This window comes from Hibiscus syriacus, unplaced genomic scaffold (genome assembly GCF_006381635.1).
Source record: "Hibiscus syriacus cultivar Baekdansim isolate YM2019G1 unplaced genomic scaffold, ASM638163v2 tig00110569_pilon, whole genome shotgun sequence".
Lineage (NCBI taxonomy): Eukaryota > Viridiplantae > Streptophyta > Magnoliopsida > Malvales > Malvaceae > Hibiscus > Hibiscus syriacus.
The window spans coordinates 1,121,437-1,138,944 of NW_024062784.1; the positions used below are offsets into that span (position 1 = coordinate 1,121,437).

Genomic DNA, 17,508 nt, shown 5'->3' on the forward strand with positions numbered 1-17,508 from the left:
TAAAGTCGTGTGAATCATTTAATATCTTTAAAAGATCGATTGAAATATTTGATATTTTCAAACATTTCATCACTGCTAATCAGCTTTTACGCTATTTTTCACTATAGATTTGGTTGATTTGCATTGTCGACTATTTTTCATAAAAGAACAATGGAAGGTAAGGTCTCCAACGTTTATGGTCGTTTATGTTCGTGTTCATTTATGTTCATGTTCGTTTATGTTCGAGTTCGTTTATTTATTAAATGAACGAACATGAACAAGTTATATTCCTTAATAAACGAACATGAACAAAAAAATTATTCGTTTATGTTCGTGTTCGTTTATGTTCGTTTATTTACTAAATGAACGAACATAAACATACCTCCATTTATGTACGTTCGGATCATTTACAGACCTAATCGAAATCTATTTATAGTTAATGAATATCATGTTATCTTCAAATTTTTTCAAAAATATCTATTTAGGTCAAAGAGACGTGTCACGTGTTATAGGTAAAAGGTTGTTACGTGAATCAGCGGCTAAGGACAAAATGATTACCCCAATTTTTACCGTCACCGGCACCCCGCAGCAAAAACATTATTTACCGCGAGAGGATTCTTCGCCAATCGCCATCGGCGCCGAAATGTTGTACCCCACGCGCGCCAACTCAGTTTTACACGTTGTCAACTGGGTCCCTGCTTTTTCCATTTCAAGTCTGTCCCGCGAAAGCTGTAAAACGCCGTCGCCTTGCTCAATCCTCTTCATTCCCTCTTAATTTCAACCTTTTCCCCAACCCCTTTCTCTTGTCTCTCAAACACCTGCGTCTCTCTCTGGAGACGAGACCAACCGCTTCCTTCCGATTATACCCCTAAATCTAGCTCAACTGAACTAAAGGATATAAACAATTAACAGTTAGAATCAAAAGTTAAGCGATGGATCGGAGGAGGACTAGGAGTCCGGTGTACGGACGGCAGTGGAGCGGAGGATCGAACAGCTCGGGATCATCGTCTCCGGCGCATCCTCAGTCGCGGTCGCAGCTTGGTGCGGGCAGTGGGTTCTCAACGATCAAACGCACACAAAACGTTGCTGCGAAAGCCGCCGCTCAACGACTTGCTCAAGTCATGGCTTCGCAGACCACCGATGAAGACGAGGAAGACGACGATCTAGGTTTCCGTTTCGGCGGTCCTCCTGTAATTCCTAGCTTCTCCAATAACGGTTTAAATCACAGTACTTTGCCGGCGATCTCAATAGTTCGGCCTAATAGATCTCCCTCCCCGGCGGTAATAACTTTGAGCTGTAGTGATTTAAGGAGGTTTTTCTTTGCGCTTTTTGTGGATTTGAATTTTCTGATCTGATTTTGAATTTTTGTTTGCTTTGATTAGTTAGGTCGTAATTTTGTAGAGCATGCTCCTTCGGTGCGCTCCACGTCAGCAGGGAGGCCGGCGGTGTCAATGCGGTCAACGACACCAAATTTGATGCCGCCAAGTAGAAATTCAGTTCGCACTCCAGTTAATATACCTCCGATTGATCCTCCTAATCGGAGCAGAGAAAAAAGGTTCGCGTTCATGAATTTTATTGCTTGAGAATATACTATATATATACAGTACACCAGTTAATATCCATGCATTTGATTAAGCCTATTTTAATTCTGTTTAACTTTTCTGATCTTCAAGTTGGTTTCACCTTACTTTTAGCTATTTACACAAGTAGAATTGGCATATGAAGTTGTATGGAGCAACAATAAGACAGATGAATCTTTTAATATATGGAAACTTGAAAATGTGTTTAAGATTTCTATTGACCGAGTTGGTAGATAGCAAAATATTAGTAGATACTGAGACTTTATATTGGCTAACCGAGCCAAATGCTTACAATGTAGTATAATTCATATTTCATAATATCATTATCGTATTAATTCAAAGCAGCTTGTGGCAATCTTAATATATCAATGTCATGACATCATCATTTTGTTTATGACTTATATGCTTCTATCTTTTGGTAAAAATGTCTTAAGCTCAACTCAAATTCGGTTGCCGTTATTTAGTTCTTCATTTCTCACTTGGTGACTTTATTCTCTGTATGCATAATCATGCACATGCTCTTGTTTTTCTCTTTTTTCTGCGGAGTGTTGTTAGGTTTAAATTCCTGTTTTTGAAAATATTTTATTTTGTGAACTGGGAAAAGTTAAATAAAAGTTCAACCTTTTGCAATACAATATATTTTTAAGCATGAAATGATGTTATTGCAAAGTTTTGCAGGTTTACAGCTGAAGTAGGACAACTTAAAGCAAAAGACGCTGGAGATCAACATGAAGCTTCCGCACTTCATGATGAAGTTAGTCACTGGCTTTTTTCTATTTATTTCTTGACATCTGAATCATACAACTCTTAAGTTTATTTATTGTATATAGATTCTATATCTGTGCAATTTAAAATGCAACCTATCCTTTGACCCTAAGCCAATCTTTTTTCATATATTTCATATCAACTTTAAACTTTATTCTTGAAGCAGTTGATTTGAAGCTAATATATGCTATGTTGCAGCTTGATATGCTACAAGAAGAGAATGAGAACCTACTTGACAAGGTGCACTATAAGAGCCGAAAGACTTAAAATTTTATTATTAGGCTTGTGTTATCTGTGACTTGTAGCATTTATGCCTATGTATGTTGTGCAGCTTCGTTCTGCCGAAGAAAAACGTGAGGAAGCAGAAGCAAGGGCTAGGGAACTTGAGAAACAGGTCTGTTACTCTTATGTCTTTGGCTTCTAGGTCTTGTTTCCTACTTGTAACTATTTGAATGGTTTATCCTATTAAAATATGTAGCAAGATCTGAGTTGTTTCATATAAAATTTTTGTAATTTCTGAAGCATTGTTGTTGACATGAGGCGCTTAAGTAATTTAAGATGAGGACACAATATTTCCTAAATGCATATGGGTAATACTTCAGAAGTCTTTCATTTGAGTATGGCATATCTTGCTGCTTCCTGTGCTTCTTATTTCTTGGAGAGCTTAGCATTATGTATTAGGTTAAATTAGTTGTATGGTTCATATTACATTTATATAAGTTAGTATATCCACCTTTCAAGGTGTCTAGGAAACCACGAGGTGGGACATTGACATAAATTCCTTCCATAGGCATATACTTGAATAAGCATGTTCAGGTACCCATGTTAAGCATTTCTTTAACTTGTGAACATCATGTTACATGATTGAGATATAAATAACTTCAGTGTTTGAGTTGTGAATTGCTAGAATTGCCTAAATGATTAAATATCCATTGTTCATTAGTTTACTGCACTCATGTGGCTGCATATTAAATTTTACATCAACAGGTTGCTTCCTTAGGAGAAGGTGTATCTCTGGAAGCCAAATTATTAAGTAGGTATGTGTCTCTTGTGCACTTGCTAGTTATTTATTTGTTATCATTGTATGATTCGGTTTGGTTTTTTCTGCAGGAAGGAAGCAGCTTTGCGTCAAAGAGAGGTAAACCGAATATAGTATAATAGAGTCTAAAAATAGGTTGAACCTAGTTTAGCTTATGTCTTTCATGTCATCAGGTTCATGAATTGAATGTTATGTTGTTAGTTGACCTACATTTCCTATTTATGTGTTTTCATGGAACAACAATATCGGTTACATTTTCTGTTTCTCTTACCTCTTTCTCTCCTTATCACCTCCTCCCCAGCTCTTCATCGGAAACTGCTAATTTTATTGTTTTTTTTACTCTATTTAATCTATTAAACATTCTTCTCACTGTAAACAAAAATTTTGAATCGTTCTTCCTTGCAGGCTGCACTTAAGGCTGCAAAACAGATGAAGGATGGTAGGGAGGAGGAAATTGCAGCCCTTCGTTCAGAACTTGAGGTAAAGCGTGCGTCTGATGCTAGTGCATAGGAGTCAACCAATTCAGAAAGTAATTCTATGACTTCCTTTTGACCAGAACTTGAGAGATGGGACTGCTACATCTGTGGAACAACTTCGTGAAGCAGAATCTGAAGCAAAAGCTCTTCACTCAATGACACAGAGAATGATTTTGACCCAGGAAGAAATGGTTTGTCTACTCATCTTTGAATCACTTCTATTCCTACATGCTTATATTCTAATTTATGCTAAATCTACTTTTGTAGGAGGAAGTTGTCCTGAAAAGATGTTGGCTTGCTCGTTACTGGGGATTGGCTGTTCAGCATGGTAATAACTTTCTTAAGCAAGGAAATAATCTACATCTTAATGGTACCAAATAACTTGCAATAAGAGTAAGAATTTGATCTCATAAATGTGATGTAGTGCACCTTCAGCATGAAAATTTGACCTTCCCTAATATTGATGAAGTTCAAGAATCTTGTTGTATGTATGACTTGGTCGGTGAATAGTCCTTTTCTAAATCTAAGATTTGTATTGTTAATGGATATATTTTTGGTAGGCTTTGGGTACCAACTTTGCTAGTGTTCTTTTTGGGCTAAGATTTTGATGTTTTGTTGGTGGAATTTTCATTTTTCACCATATTGGTTTGTAATTGTTTTATTTTTATCACCTGAAAGGATTTGTATTTCTTGCAATTGCTACTGGATTTTGCAGGCATATGTGCAGATATAGCAGTGTCAAAGCATGAATATTGGTCAGCATTTGCTCCTCTTCCATTTGAAGTTGTTGTTTCTGCTGGACAAAAGGCTAAAGAGGAGGCCTGGGATAGAGGCTAGCTCAATTTCTGACCATCTCCCATTTACTCCCTCTCTTTTTCTTCATTTTTTATTACTAAATTTGTAGAAATGATACAGGCGGTGGTGATCCAGACAGGAGTAAACTTGCCCGGGATCTGAATGATCTGACCGGAGAAGGAAATATTGAGAGCATGCTTTCAGTTGAAATGGGTCTTAGGGAATTAGCATCTTTAAAGGTTGATTCTTCAGAAAGGAAGATAAAATATTTAAACTTCTTTTTTTTCCTGTATGTTATACGTTGATTCTTCTATCTAAATATATGTACGATACATCCTTGATGGTTTATGCTGCACATTAACTTAGAAAAGAAAGTCAAATTCTTCTGTTAGTTCATGTACTATGCTTAAGTTGTAGATTTAGCCTTTCTACTCTAATTTGGTCATTTTTAGTCCTTGTACTTTTCCAAATTTGAAATTTTTTGTCCTAATCTGTTAGTTCATATATTGTGCGTAAGTTGTAGTTTTAGTCTTTGCAATTTCATCATATTGTCCATATACTATTTGGGTCAGGGCTGAAATTTCAAATACAATGACTAAAATTGACCAAATTAGAGTATAGAGACTGTCTGCGACTTGCACATGGTACAGGGGCTAATTATATAATTTGACTCAAGAAAATAGTTGTGATAATTTTTCTTCCTGTCCATTATGCATTGACTTGAGGTGCATATTATTATTACCCATTTTTTCACGTGCACTTTTTTGAAGTACCAATTTATGGAACTTCTTATTCAAATTCTTGTTTTCAGGTTGAAGATGCCGTTATACAAGCATTAGGCAGACAGAGGCGGCTGAGTTTGCTTCATCGATCTGTCTCAGGTTTGATTTATCTGCATTACGTCCAAGTCACCCCCCTCCCCCTTCCGAATCAACCTAGTCGGTTGACTTGATTTCTTAATACTTTTAAGTATGCCAATATTGTCAGTTTTTGTCAGGCAACCCTAGCTTTTAAAAATTATTTCATTTTAGCTTGAAATTAGTTGATGTTCAGCAACATGGAGTGAAACTAGTGACTGTTCTATCTACCTTTCCGTCCTGAAGAAATAGTCCCCTGTTCTTTCTGGTTGCATCTGTTGGAAATCGTATTCTGACATGGGCGAAATATTATGCTCTGGTATTTATCCTTTTACTTATATTTGATTTTCAGATATGAAATCACAAGGTGACCCAAAGTGGATAGATGCATTTGGTAAGAGATGCACTCTTTTTTCTGTCATCACGCACTATCATATCTAATAGCACACGGTCATGTTGATTTTGTGAAACTTCCAGCCTCAGTTAGTTTAAAAAGATCCGCTGCTTTTATCCTTTTGATTTTATTTAAATAGGGTTTCATTTTTGCCTTTCAACTGCAGAATTAAGTGAAGAGCAGGGAGAAGATGTTCTTTTCAAAGAGGTTAGTTACTTTTTGAATTAAAATATTTTACATACTAATCATAACTGAGCTTTCAAAGCAAGATCTCTTTTCGCATTCACATATCCGAGAATCAAATCTGTGTTTGATAAAGATTTACATTCAACTTTCCCACATCCACCTATAACCATTCGTTTAAGTGAACTTTTGTATATATTTTTATATACAATGTTTATCCACATTGTGGTTATTACAAATTCTAGTATATGTATGGATTATTTTTCTATGCCACCAGTAGTGGAATAAAAAAAAATCTGTAGGCAGGAATATAATCCTACCATGTATCCTTCAATTATAACAATCAACATATAACTACATTACCGTATGATAAGCAAGAAGGGCTTATAATCAAGAGAGTCCTATACCTTATGATGTTCCGTTAGTATATTTATTGTTGTTAGGACCACCGGCTGCTTCCCGAATAATTTTCCCCGTTCTGCGGTAATGTATATAAAAGAGAAGGTAAAAGAAGTGGGTACAGCTGAATGAAAGGAGAAGAATTGCGAAGAGAGTGTACAGTGCTTATCTTTTTTTTTTTGGTTTTTGAAGGGGTATTTTGGTACAATGCCCTGTCTTCTGTATTTAAGTTTTGACTGCTTGTTTTATGGTGAAATGCTATGTTTGATATATGGACCACAGAATGCTGCTCTGCTTTGGCTTATATACAAGTTTTTTTTTCAAAAAAAAAACTATAACGACATTACCATTCCGCTTTTGACTTTTTTTATTCTACTCCCAGTACTTTGAAAAATTACCCATAAAACTGTTCATCAATTACTGCACTTGGTCTTGTCAACTTTTGGTAAAACAGACTTCCATTTATTTGAGGGTAACAGGTTTGTTTTTAGACACCACAATGAGTTTTAGTGTTTTGGCATCATGGTAGGTTTGCACTACAGCTTCTCTTGATGTAGAACACTTGATTGATGTCACAAACTCTTTCTTCATATAAACATTTGTAATTCTTGTAGGCTTGGTTAACATATTTCTGGAGAAGAGCCAAAGTATACGGTATAGAAGAGGATATTGCTGAAGACCGGCTTCAATTTTGGGTCAGCCATAGCGGGCAGACCCCTACCTCACACGATGCTGTGGATGGTAAGTCCACCTATTTTGGTTATGCTATGTGAAACATAAACCATTTAAAACTATTGTGTAAATGAGATCAAAGTCGACATGCTTCAGTTGGTTGAGTACTCGTTAACACGTAAATAGTGATTCACGAAACTCTTTAAAAGAATCGAAAGTGCGATAGTAAAAGTATCTGATCGGTTTGCACTAATATGTGGCAGTTGATCGAGGTTTGCTTGAGCTGCGGAAGTTGGGGATAGAACAGCTGCTTTGGGAAGCATCTCGTAAAGAAATCGACCACCCATCGGCCTCTGCTTTGTCGAATCACAATGATTCTGAGAGCTCTTAGTGAAGTGCCTTCCCTTCTCATATTTATTAATTTTGATTATAGTTTTTGTCTTGAACTTCACATGTTTGATATGTTGGGTTTGGTGTAATTTGTTGACACGATACATGATTTGATAGAAGCGTTGATGCTTGTTTGAGTTTTAAATGAAGAAGGTTAAAAGGTTAAAGGTATACCCCCCTGGTTCACTTTTGAAATCTTTATATTATTACGGTAAAACAGTTGTGAAAATTCCAGACTCGAATATAATGATTAGTTCAGTACTTTACATTTTTATATAGTGTCCAATGGCTTTGCCCTCCTTAAGTAGTAAAATAAAATAAAGTAGTAGAAGGCAAGGAGATCACATTTGAAGAATGAAAAACTGGACAGCCGATGGGAATGATGAAATAGAAATTCTCAACAACAACAAAAATCAGTCACGCTATTCTAATTGTTAGAAGTTTTGATTAAAATTTTGTTTGATTTGATTTAAAAAAACTTCTGATCCAGTTAATGAGATGTTTTAAGAGAAAAAAATGAAGGTTTGTTAACTCTCTTACATAATTTTTAATAGAAATAATAAAAAAAAAGTATCATCCTCAATGATTTTTTTCCTCGTGTTGTTTCTTACTTTTTGACTGTGTTTCCTTATTAGGGTTGTAAATGAGACGAGACATATCGCGAGCTACTCGAGATCGACTCGGTAAAATTTCGATCAACACTCGAATCGAATTCTTAACGAGCTACTTAATACTCGACTCGAAAAGCTCGTGAGCTACTCGAAAAAATGTTATATTATAATTTTAGATTTTTTAAAATTATATTATTAAAACTATATTAAAAATAAATTATTAATAATTATAAATTTTTAAAATATATTTTTAAATGTAATATAATATTTTTGTAGGTTCAAATTCGAGTTTGAGTTCAAGCTTGAATCGAGCTCAAAATTGAGCTTCAATCGAGCTCCTGAATATTTTTTGAGTTCGAGCCTTTTCGAGTTTGAGTCGAGTTTCAATATTATATTTCGAGTTCGAGCTGAGCTTGATATTTTTTAACTCGCGAGTTTTCGATTCAAGTCGAGCTTAATTTTAAATTTTTTGAGGCTCGTTTTCAGCCCTATTCCTTATTATAACGTTGACAAATAAAGGCTCTTGCCAAATAGTTTATAATAAAATAAGTGTTAGTTTAAATATATTAATTCTTTTACTAAACCTATCAAAAGTTTGGTTTAATGATTATGTAAGGATTATCTTTTAATTTTTTATTAAAGTTTTTTATTAAGTTATTTTTTATTATTAAAGTTTTTTATTAAAATATTTTTTATTTATTTTTTCAACATGGTAATAACCGTTCGGATTTATTTTTTCTTCCGCCGTTGTCCACTGTCTGATCGTTCTGATTTTTCAGTATGTTGTTCGTGTTGACCTTGTGCAACTTTTCACCGTTCGTAACGTTGATCGGAGATTCCGATCTCCATAAAGAGGCCAAAAACCGTTCGAATTTATTTTCTTCAATCCGACGATGTCCACCGTCCGATCGTCCTGCTTTTTCAGTATATTGTTCATGTTGGTCTTGCCTAACTTTTCACCGTTCGTAACGTTGATCGGACATCCTGATCGCCAACGAAAATTCAGCAGAATACAAGAAATGTCTTTTTCTCTTTTTTCTCTTCAATTCTTCTCTCTCTCGTATGCTCCTCATTCTTCTATTTGATTTTTATGATGAATTTTAGTGTAGTGTATGATTTAAAATAATAGGTAGTGAGTTTTTTAGTGAGATTTTATTTAATGGGTAGTGAATTTTTAGTGGATAATTGTTTAATAGGTAGTGAGTTTTTTAGTGGGATCAAAAGCTGGTTTGAAAAGGGGAAATCATTGTCTTCGGAACAAAAGCTGGGCTCAAGTTCCTTCTACAATGAGCAGCAAACATGAAACAAGAGATGGAAGTCCTGTTTGTTTTTTGGGGTTTGTTCACATCCGTTTCTCTCAATTTTCGTCCCTACATATAACCCAAACAAAGAATTAACAATGTATATATATATAAACCTAGATACAAGTACACACCATATTGGATCATTTCAGATGCGGTTACTGTTGAGAGAAAGGGTCCTCCTTGGAAGTCATGATAAGCTGTTCTGAAGCTGTAATGGGAAAAACATGTGGTGTGTGAGCACTGCCTGATAAAAAGGTTAAAAAATGTGGGAAAAAATTGAAAAGTAGACCACATAGACTTGATTAAAGTCATGTTAATGCAACTATATCTCTCAATCTGCAGAAAACCAGAAAAAATAAAATCTGGGTTTGTACTTTTAGATGAAGAAAAGTTGATCAATCCATCAATTCACTGTAAAAAAAAAAGGGAATATTCACTGTTGGAATTGGAACTCTGAAGAACGTTAAGAACTGGGGTTTGTTTTAGCTAAACTTGATGATTAATCCCTATTTGCATATCGGACAGTTATGCCTCTAAAGCCACTTTCCAAGGAACGTGCTCTTCTTCTGTTTTGTTTTCCTCCTAGTCAAAAGGGATATACACAGTGTAATTTTAAGCATCTTTTTGGCTGGTTCAATTCTAGATTTTAAAAAGAAAAAAATTGCAGTAAAAGACAAAAGCAACATACTGAGAACTAAAGGCAGGCTCTCTGGTTTAGGTCCCAGATTCCTTTCTCTTTTCTCTTTCTAACCTGTGTTATCATGTTGCTGACTCGGCCGAGTCTCATTAATCTCTTTCAACACCATTTCCATGCCTTTGGAGCCAAAAAAAAAAGTCTTGATTTATTAAGTACCCCTACAGCCTCCACTGACCTGCATTCTGAAAACACTCTCTTGGGTTCAGTTCTTCACTCTTGATTTGGTAGAGAAATGTGTTCTCTATCACGGAAAAACATGTCTATTGCTTTGGTTATATTGCTGGAGCTGTGTTTTGTCATGGAGATTGAATCATTTTCAGCTGATAGAATCGTTTGGCTTCCAGGCAACCCTCTAATTTGAGATTCCAAAAGTTCTCTGGGTATGTTACTGTGGATTACAAGAAGCATAAAGCCCTGTTTTACTACTTTGTTGAAGCCGAAACTGATCCTGCTTCAAAGCCTTTAGTCCTTTGGTTGAATGGAGGTTTGCTTCTTCTTCAAAGCTGAAACTGAGTGATGCAAAATTCAGGGTTTTTTTATGCTTATTATCACTTTGTTTTCCCTTCAGGGCCTGGCTGTTCTTCACTTGGAGTTGGGGCATTCTCTGAAAATGGACCTTTTAAACCAAATGGAGAGGTTCTAGTAAGAAATTATCACAGCTAGAACAGAGATTTTTTTGTATTATTTGATCCCTAATGCTGATTAATGAACTGAAAATTTTTCATCATTTGCAGAAGCTAATATGTTATATTTAGAGACACCAATAGGAGTAGGGTTCTTTTATGCCACCAACAGCTCTTCTTATGTAACAGTGGATGATGAGATCACTGGTATTTCACATTTCTTTGATTTTTCTTTCTGGGTTTTTTTTCCAAGCATTAAAGAGTGATTCTTTGTTTTTTAAAGTTGATGTTTTGATCTTTGATTTTTTTCAAGCCAGGGACAATCTTGTGTTCTTGAAGAACTGGTACAAGAAATTTCCAAATTACAGGCACAGGGATTTGTATATAACAGGAGAAAGCTATGCAGGTACTGTAAATTTGATGCAAATGATGAACGAGTCTTATATGAACTGCTAACTTACTGATCATATCAGGTCATTATATTCCTCAACTTGCAAAACTTATGGTTGAATTCAACATGAAGCAGAATCTGTTCAATTTTAAAGGAATTGCTGTGAGTATAATACTATGTTCAATTCAAATTTGCAGTACTCGAATGCGGGTCGATGACCAGATCTCGATCTTTTCATTACTCGAATCCAAGTCATGTTTATGTTTTGTATCTGAGGGAACAATTTTGTAATCGGCAGCTCGATAATCCGGTTATGGAATTCGCAACTGATTTCAATTCAAGAGCAGAATACTTCTGGTCCCATGGGCTGATATCAGATTCGACCTACAAAATGTTCACCTTGGTCTGCAACTATTCTCGATATGTCAGCAAGTACTATAGGGACTCGGTTTCATCGTCTTGTTCGGAGGTGATGAGCCAAGTAAGCCGAGAAACCAGTAAATTCGTGGACAAATATGATGAACCACTTGATGTCTGCATATCATCGGTGCTCTCACAATCAATGGCTATAAATCCTCTGGTAAAGAACTCTTTCCCTGTGAAACCAATTGGATTATATTGCATATGATATCGTTTGTTTTACCTTACAGCAAGTATCTGAAAGGATAGACGTATGCGTCAAAGAAAAGATCGTGAATTATCTAAACCGGAAAGATGTCCGGAAAGCTCTTCATGCTCGGCTGGTTGGGGTTCGAAGATGGATAGTATGCAGCAAGTACTAATTCTTGATCGAGCTGAACATACACTGCAATATAAGAAAGTTTATATGCACGAACACGCATCGAACATGACCAACATGATTTTATTTGCTGTTGACAGCATACTCGATTATCAGCTGCTGAACCTGGAGATCCCTACGATATCCATCGTCGGTTCACTAATCAAGGCCGGAATACCGGTCTTAGTTAACAGGTAACGAAACCGAAATCACAATGCTATGTATAGCCATAACAACATCATCATCCATCGAGGCATGTCAGCTTATATAAACTCGTTTAATCCTACAGTGGAGATCAAGATTCTGTTATCCCATTGACCGGAAGCCACTCTCTGGCAAGTTGACTGGCTAAGGAGTTAGGACTCGAAACAATCGTGCCATACCGAGTTTGGTTCGAAGGGAAGCAGGTACTTTCATCGATATCGCTTCGAATCTTCATTTATTTTTTCTCGATCGAAGTATTCGTATTCGAAACTCGTGTTTCTGATATTCAGGTTGGTGGGTGGACTCAAGTTTATGACAACATCCTGTCATTTGCAACAAACAACAGAGGGGCTTCTCATGAAGCTCCATTCTCACAGCCTGAGAGATCAATTATGTTGTTTAAGTCATTCCTTGAAGGGAAGCCTCTCCCAGAAGTTTTCTGAATAAAAAAAAAATCAGATTCATGGGAATCTGTCGTGTCAAATAGAATAACTTTATAGTTTTTTTCCATAAATTATTAATATGATTTACATAGAATAAAAAGATGAAATTAATGAATAAAAGCCAAATAGAATAATAAAAAGAAAGAAAAAAGAAACCAACTGATTGATTCAAGCGATAAGTAATTTGTTATCGTTTGAGTAAAATCTCAGTTCGATTCTTTATATAGAAAATTCTTGCCGGAAGACTCACATACTAAATGTAAGTGTGCAATGACACGTATTAGTCCAAATTATTTAAGACGTAATCTTAGAATCGGAAGTTTGCCGAGAGCAATGTGAACTTCATTAAATGTTTAACTCAATCATTCTGGCAACTTGTTTTACGTCAAAGATTTGGATAAAAAGTAAACCCAATTTGAAGGGTAAATTCATTTTCCCTATGCTCACGGGTTTGGTCCAACAATATTAAAGACACTCCATTCATTAACCATACCCAAAACCCAGCCTTTCTGCAACTTATTTAAGATGTTCCCTCACCCTTCCTATTCTATACAAATATAGTAAAAAAATAAATAAAATTATCTAAATTTATATAATATATTTAAAAATATTAATTAAAGTTAACTGTATCACACATTAAATTTTGAATGGGGTACTAAAATGAAATAAAAATTAAACTTTATGTATAATTTTGAAAAAGTTAAATGTTTAGGTAATAAAATAAACCAAAACTAATAGTTTATATACTAAACGCATAATTTACCCTAACATTATTAAGGGCATGAGAGAGATTCGTGGCTCTCAATTTTTTGGTCTAATTCTAATTTTAGTCCTTCCTCTCTTCGGATCCTCTCTCTCGCCTACAGGCAGCCTCTATTACACATAAATTTGATACGTTGTCTGATTTGTCTGTGGGTGATTTTTGGTATAAATTGAGAGAAAAATTACCTGAAAAGGACTGGAAACAGAGAGAAGGGACAGAGGTGGGTGACTATGAAGGTATCAAAATGATCCAGGAAAATGAAAGGTTATCACGAGATCCTTGGGAGCCCCTTCCATGCAAATTATTTATTTTCTGACGTTGACATAAATATTATAATACCTGTTTTATAAATAAAAATTATTTTTTAACCATATTTTTTATTAATAAATTACTAGTACTAATTATTAAAAAATCATACTATATTTAATCCAATAAATATATAAAAACATCAATTTTTTTCCTACTTGTAATTCAATCTAAAAGATTTCTTCTTCGCTCTCCTCTCTCTCCCCCTCCTTCAAAGCTGCTTTTTTATTTAAGTCCGTAACCTCTCAAGCTCGACAAAACAAACTTAGCTTGCTTCTCTCACTGTCCCAACAAAGACGATAAAAGGAGGAGGAGAAAAAAACAAGTTTTTTTGTTGTTTCTGTGGAACAAAGAGTTGTCCAAAAACCATGCTTTCAAGGTCGAACAGCGGTGTCATTTGGACGGAAGATAAAGGAGATGAGCAACACTCAGCTTCTTGGGCCAGAACCAACACTAACAACAACAACAACAGTAGTGTTGTAATGGAGAACAAAGAAATGATGGGTTCTTTGTCTTCGTTCAAATCCATGTTAGAAGATGAATGGTACGTTCCAAACACCAGTATTTCAAGCCATCACCATGATATCAGGGACCTTTCGTTTCCACCAAATCTCGGTGGCCATCAAAACAATCTCTTGTTGCACCATCATCATCAAAACCACCAGAAGCAGCAGGAGCAGCAGCATCCAGTGGATTCTTCCTCTTCTTGTTCGCCATCTTCCTCTGTTTTCAACAATCTCGACCCATCCCAGGTACAGTTCTTTCTGCAGCCAAAACCAGGCTTGTCTTCACTCCTCAATGTCGTTTCCAATATCCCTTTAGATCACGGGTTTGATTTGGCTGAAATTGGGTTCCTTGACAACCAAGCAACAAATGCTAGTCCTTTATTGAACAGGAAAAATTCAGGGGTTTTGGGTGGTTTCACTGATTTAACCTCTGGTAATCAGATAGACACTGATAATTCGTGCCCCGAGACTCACTTCTCGGATTCCGGGTTCTCTGGTTTTCAAGGATTTGTTGAGAATCCTGGGAATTCTCTGTTTATAAATAGGTCTAAGTTGCTAAGACCGCTGGATAGCTTTCCTTCGGTCGGAGCTCAGCCGACTCTGTTCCAGAAAAGGGCAGCTTTGAGGAAGAATTTGGCTGATAATGGTGCGAATTTCGCCGTTTTGGGCGGAGGAAAGTTAAATGCTTCGAGTGGAACCGAGGGGGATAGAGGGAAGAAAGAAATGGATAAAGAGAATGAAAAGAAGACATTTAGCAATAGAGATGATTTAGAAGATATAAGCATTGATGGGTCAGCTTTCAATTATGATTCAGATGAGTTTACTGAGAATAACAAGGCTGAGGAAACTCTCAAAAATGGTGGGAGCACCTCGAATGCAAACGGTGCTGTCAACGGAGGAGATCAAAAGGGTAAAAAGAAAGGGCTTCCTGCTAAAAACTTGATGGCCGAGAGGCGCCGTCGGAAGAAACTCAATGATAGGCTTTACATGCTGCGGTCGGTTGTCCCGAAGATTAGCAAAGTAAGAATGTTCCTTTCACTTTCGTTTTCATTTATGTCTCGTGAATGCAAGTATGAATTGTTGTGTTGTTTTAGATCTTTTGAAACATCAGATATGCAAACTTGTTTGTTTGTTTTCATGGTGTGGTATTTGTGTATTATGTGAATGAATGGTATCTTTTGCTTTTACATGTTCCCCCCAAAATACTTAACAGAAAGTTGCATTAATGTCTCTCACATGAAGCCTGGTAAGAGTGCTTTAAATGTCGCCATAAGTCTTCGGACCCGATTCGAGAAGTAATTTCCTTTAAGCCATCAATAAGTGCAGCAACAGCAGCATAGTTACAGGCGTAGAAGCTACAGATTCATGTTCTGTGCCGCACTCTCGGTTCTCTTTCCTTATCTTTTGATGGTTGCTTGTTTTTTATGTTCGAATTGTTCGGGGGTGTTTAGTAGCTTGCAATGGAAGAGTTTTTGGAGTTTCATATTCTCGGTTTTTGCTTCTTAGGAATTGTATGATTTAACATAATCCTTTCTACTAATAGATGGATAGAGCATCTATTCTCGGGGATGCCATCGAGTACCTGAAGGAGCTTCTTCAAAGGATCAATGATCTGCATAACGAATTGGAGTCGAACCCTGGTAGCTCTTCGCTCACACCTACAACCAGTTTCCATCCTTTGACTCCTACTCCGGCTACCTTGCCCTGTCGTATCAAGGACGAACTTTGCCCCAGTTCATTACCGAGTCCTAACGGGCAGCCAGCAAGGGTAAAAAGATGTCTTTGCTTTTCTCTTATCGTATACCATTAGTGCATAATGGATTCCGGCATGCTTGAGCACCATTTGATGTGTACATAATATATATGCATGTTTATGTAGGTTGAAGTGAGGCTGAGAGAAGGAAAAGCTGTAAACATCCACATGTTTTGTGGGCGGAGACCGGGTCTTTTGCTATCCACAATGAGGGCTTTGGACGGCCTCGGGCTAGACATCCAGCAAGCAGTCATTAGCTGTTTCAATGGCTTCGCTATGGATATCTTTCGAGCCGAGGTACAAATCTCTGACCATCCTAAACTTATCATTTGCTTTTAAACAAGCTGGATTAAAACAACAGCATGAAAATCCTGAACCATGTATTGCTTCGAGTCTTCTTTTTCGCTGCAATACTGGTATGCGACAACCAATCCAATACATATTACGATATGAATAATATGATCATCCTCCAAGTCCCTCAAGTACATGGCAAAACCTTTGAAAAAACTGAACACGTCTATATCGGATGCTCGCTCTCAGCATGCTCATATTCTTATTTCAATCTTGCATTTTGTTTTTAGTTTCATGTTTTCTTTTGGTTTCTGCATTTTCATTGTTGTGTTCTTCATATTTCCCAGCAATGCAAGGAAGGGCAGGACATCCATCCCGAGCAGATCAAAGCTGTACTTTTGGATTCAGCTGGCTACCCCAACATGATTTAGGGTTCTTCAGCTACTCTATCCGAACAATAACGAACAAAGCGTTTACAAGTCGATTGTGCCGAGAAAATATCAAATGGTTATAGCAGGGAGAACAACATAAGAGCTTCTATGATAATTTGAACCGGTGGGAAACTCGCCATTAACTGGAACTTTTGGAAGAATTTAACTTGTTTTCCTTTTTCAGTTTTTTTTTTTAGAATATCTTTGAATGGATTTCTGGGTTTAATTATGATGAGCTTCTCATGACTGCTGCTTTTCTGTTTTGGTTAAAAGAGAACATTCGTAAATAAAAAAAATATGGGGCAGAACATCATGTGAAGGATCCCCCATTCGAGTGAGAAACATGAATATGAAGAGGGCAGCTACCAACAGAATCTTCATGGAATTTGATCGTAAAATAATCAAGACCGTGATCAATGAGAGTAAGGTTTTCCTAACGTATCAAGTGACTTGAGGTTAAAGTAAGTTTATTTTCCATTGAGATCTTAGATACGTGTATGTTGTCAATGATTAAAAGAGAATTTGCACAAATACTACATCGATGTAGGCCAATTTTTAACCTTACATTATTAAATAGTTGTATTTTAAAATTGGGTAAAATATACAAATAGTACCCTGACTATATAACACTACTTTATTGAGTCTCCTGACTATTAAAAATTATAAAATGATCCCTCGATTATATGACACTATTTTGTTGAGTCTCCCGACTATTAAAAGTTACAAAATGATCACTAGACTAATTGAGATATGATAAAATCTAATATCAATCTCAAACGACCATCATATCACAATCAACATATTAACATCCAACTCAGACGATCGTAATAGTTTTAACAAAAAAAGAGAGTTTGAAACATATAAATAATCAAGTAGTT

At 36.2% G+C, this 17,508-nt stretch overlaps 2 protein-coding genes and 1 pseudogene across 2 annotated transcripts; all 3 read left to right on the plus strand.

Moving 5' to 3' along the window:
* Positions 1–765: 765 nt before the first annotated feature.
* LOC120132751 (coiled-coil domain-containing protein SCD2-like) lies at positions 766–7,584 on the plus strand. The gene is made up of 17 exons (XM_039149447.1): positions 766–1,259; positions 1,362–1,534; positions 2,238–2,313; positions 2,523–2,564; positions 2,656–2,718; positions 3,312–3,361; positions 3,435–3,462; positions 3,769–3,843; positions 3,920–4,030; positions 4,107–4,167; positions 4,555–4,671; positions 4,755–4,873; positions 5,446–5,515; positions 5,844–5,885; positions 6,052–6,092; positions 7,082–7,208; positions 7,403–7,584. Exons 1-17 carry the CDS (start codon positions 912–914, stop codon positions 7,528–7,530), a joined length of 1,671 nt encoding a protein of 556 aa, XP_039005378.1. The 5' UTR covers positions 766–911; the 3' UTR covers positions 7,531–7,584.
* Positions 7,585–10,373: 2,789 nt separating this feature from the next.
* On the plus strand, positions 10,374–12,606 carry LOC120132753 (annotated as a pseudogene).
* Positions 12,607–13,850: 1,244 nt separating this feature from the next.
* LOC120132752 (transcription factor ICE1-like) lies at positions 13,851–16,796 on the plus strand. The gene is made up of 4 exons (XM_039149448.1): positions 13,851–15,175; positions 15,699–15,923; positions 16,035–16,205; positions 16,547–16,796. Exons 1-4 carry the CDS (start codon positions 14,018–14,020, stop codon positions 16,628–16,630), a joined length of 1,638 nt encoding a protein of 545 aa, XP_039005379.1. The 5' UTR covers positions 13,851–14,017; the 3' UTR covers positions 16,631–16,796.
* The last annotated feature ends 712 nt before the right edge of the window (positions 16,797–17,508 follow it).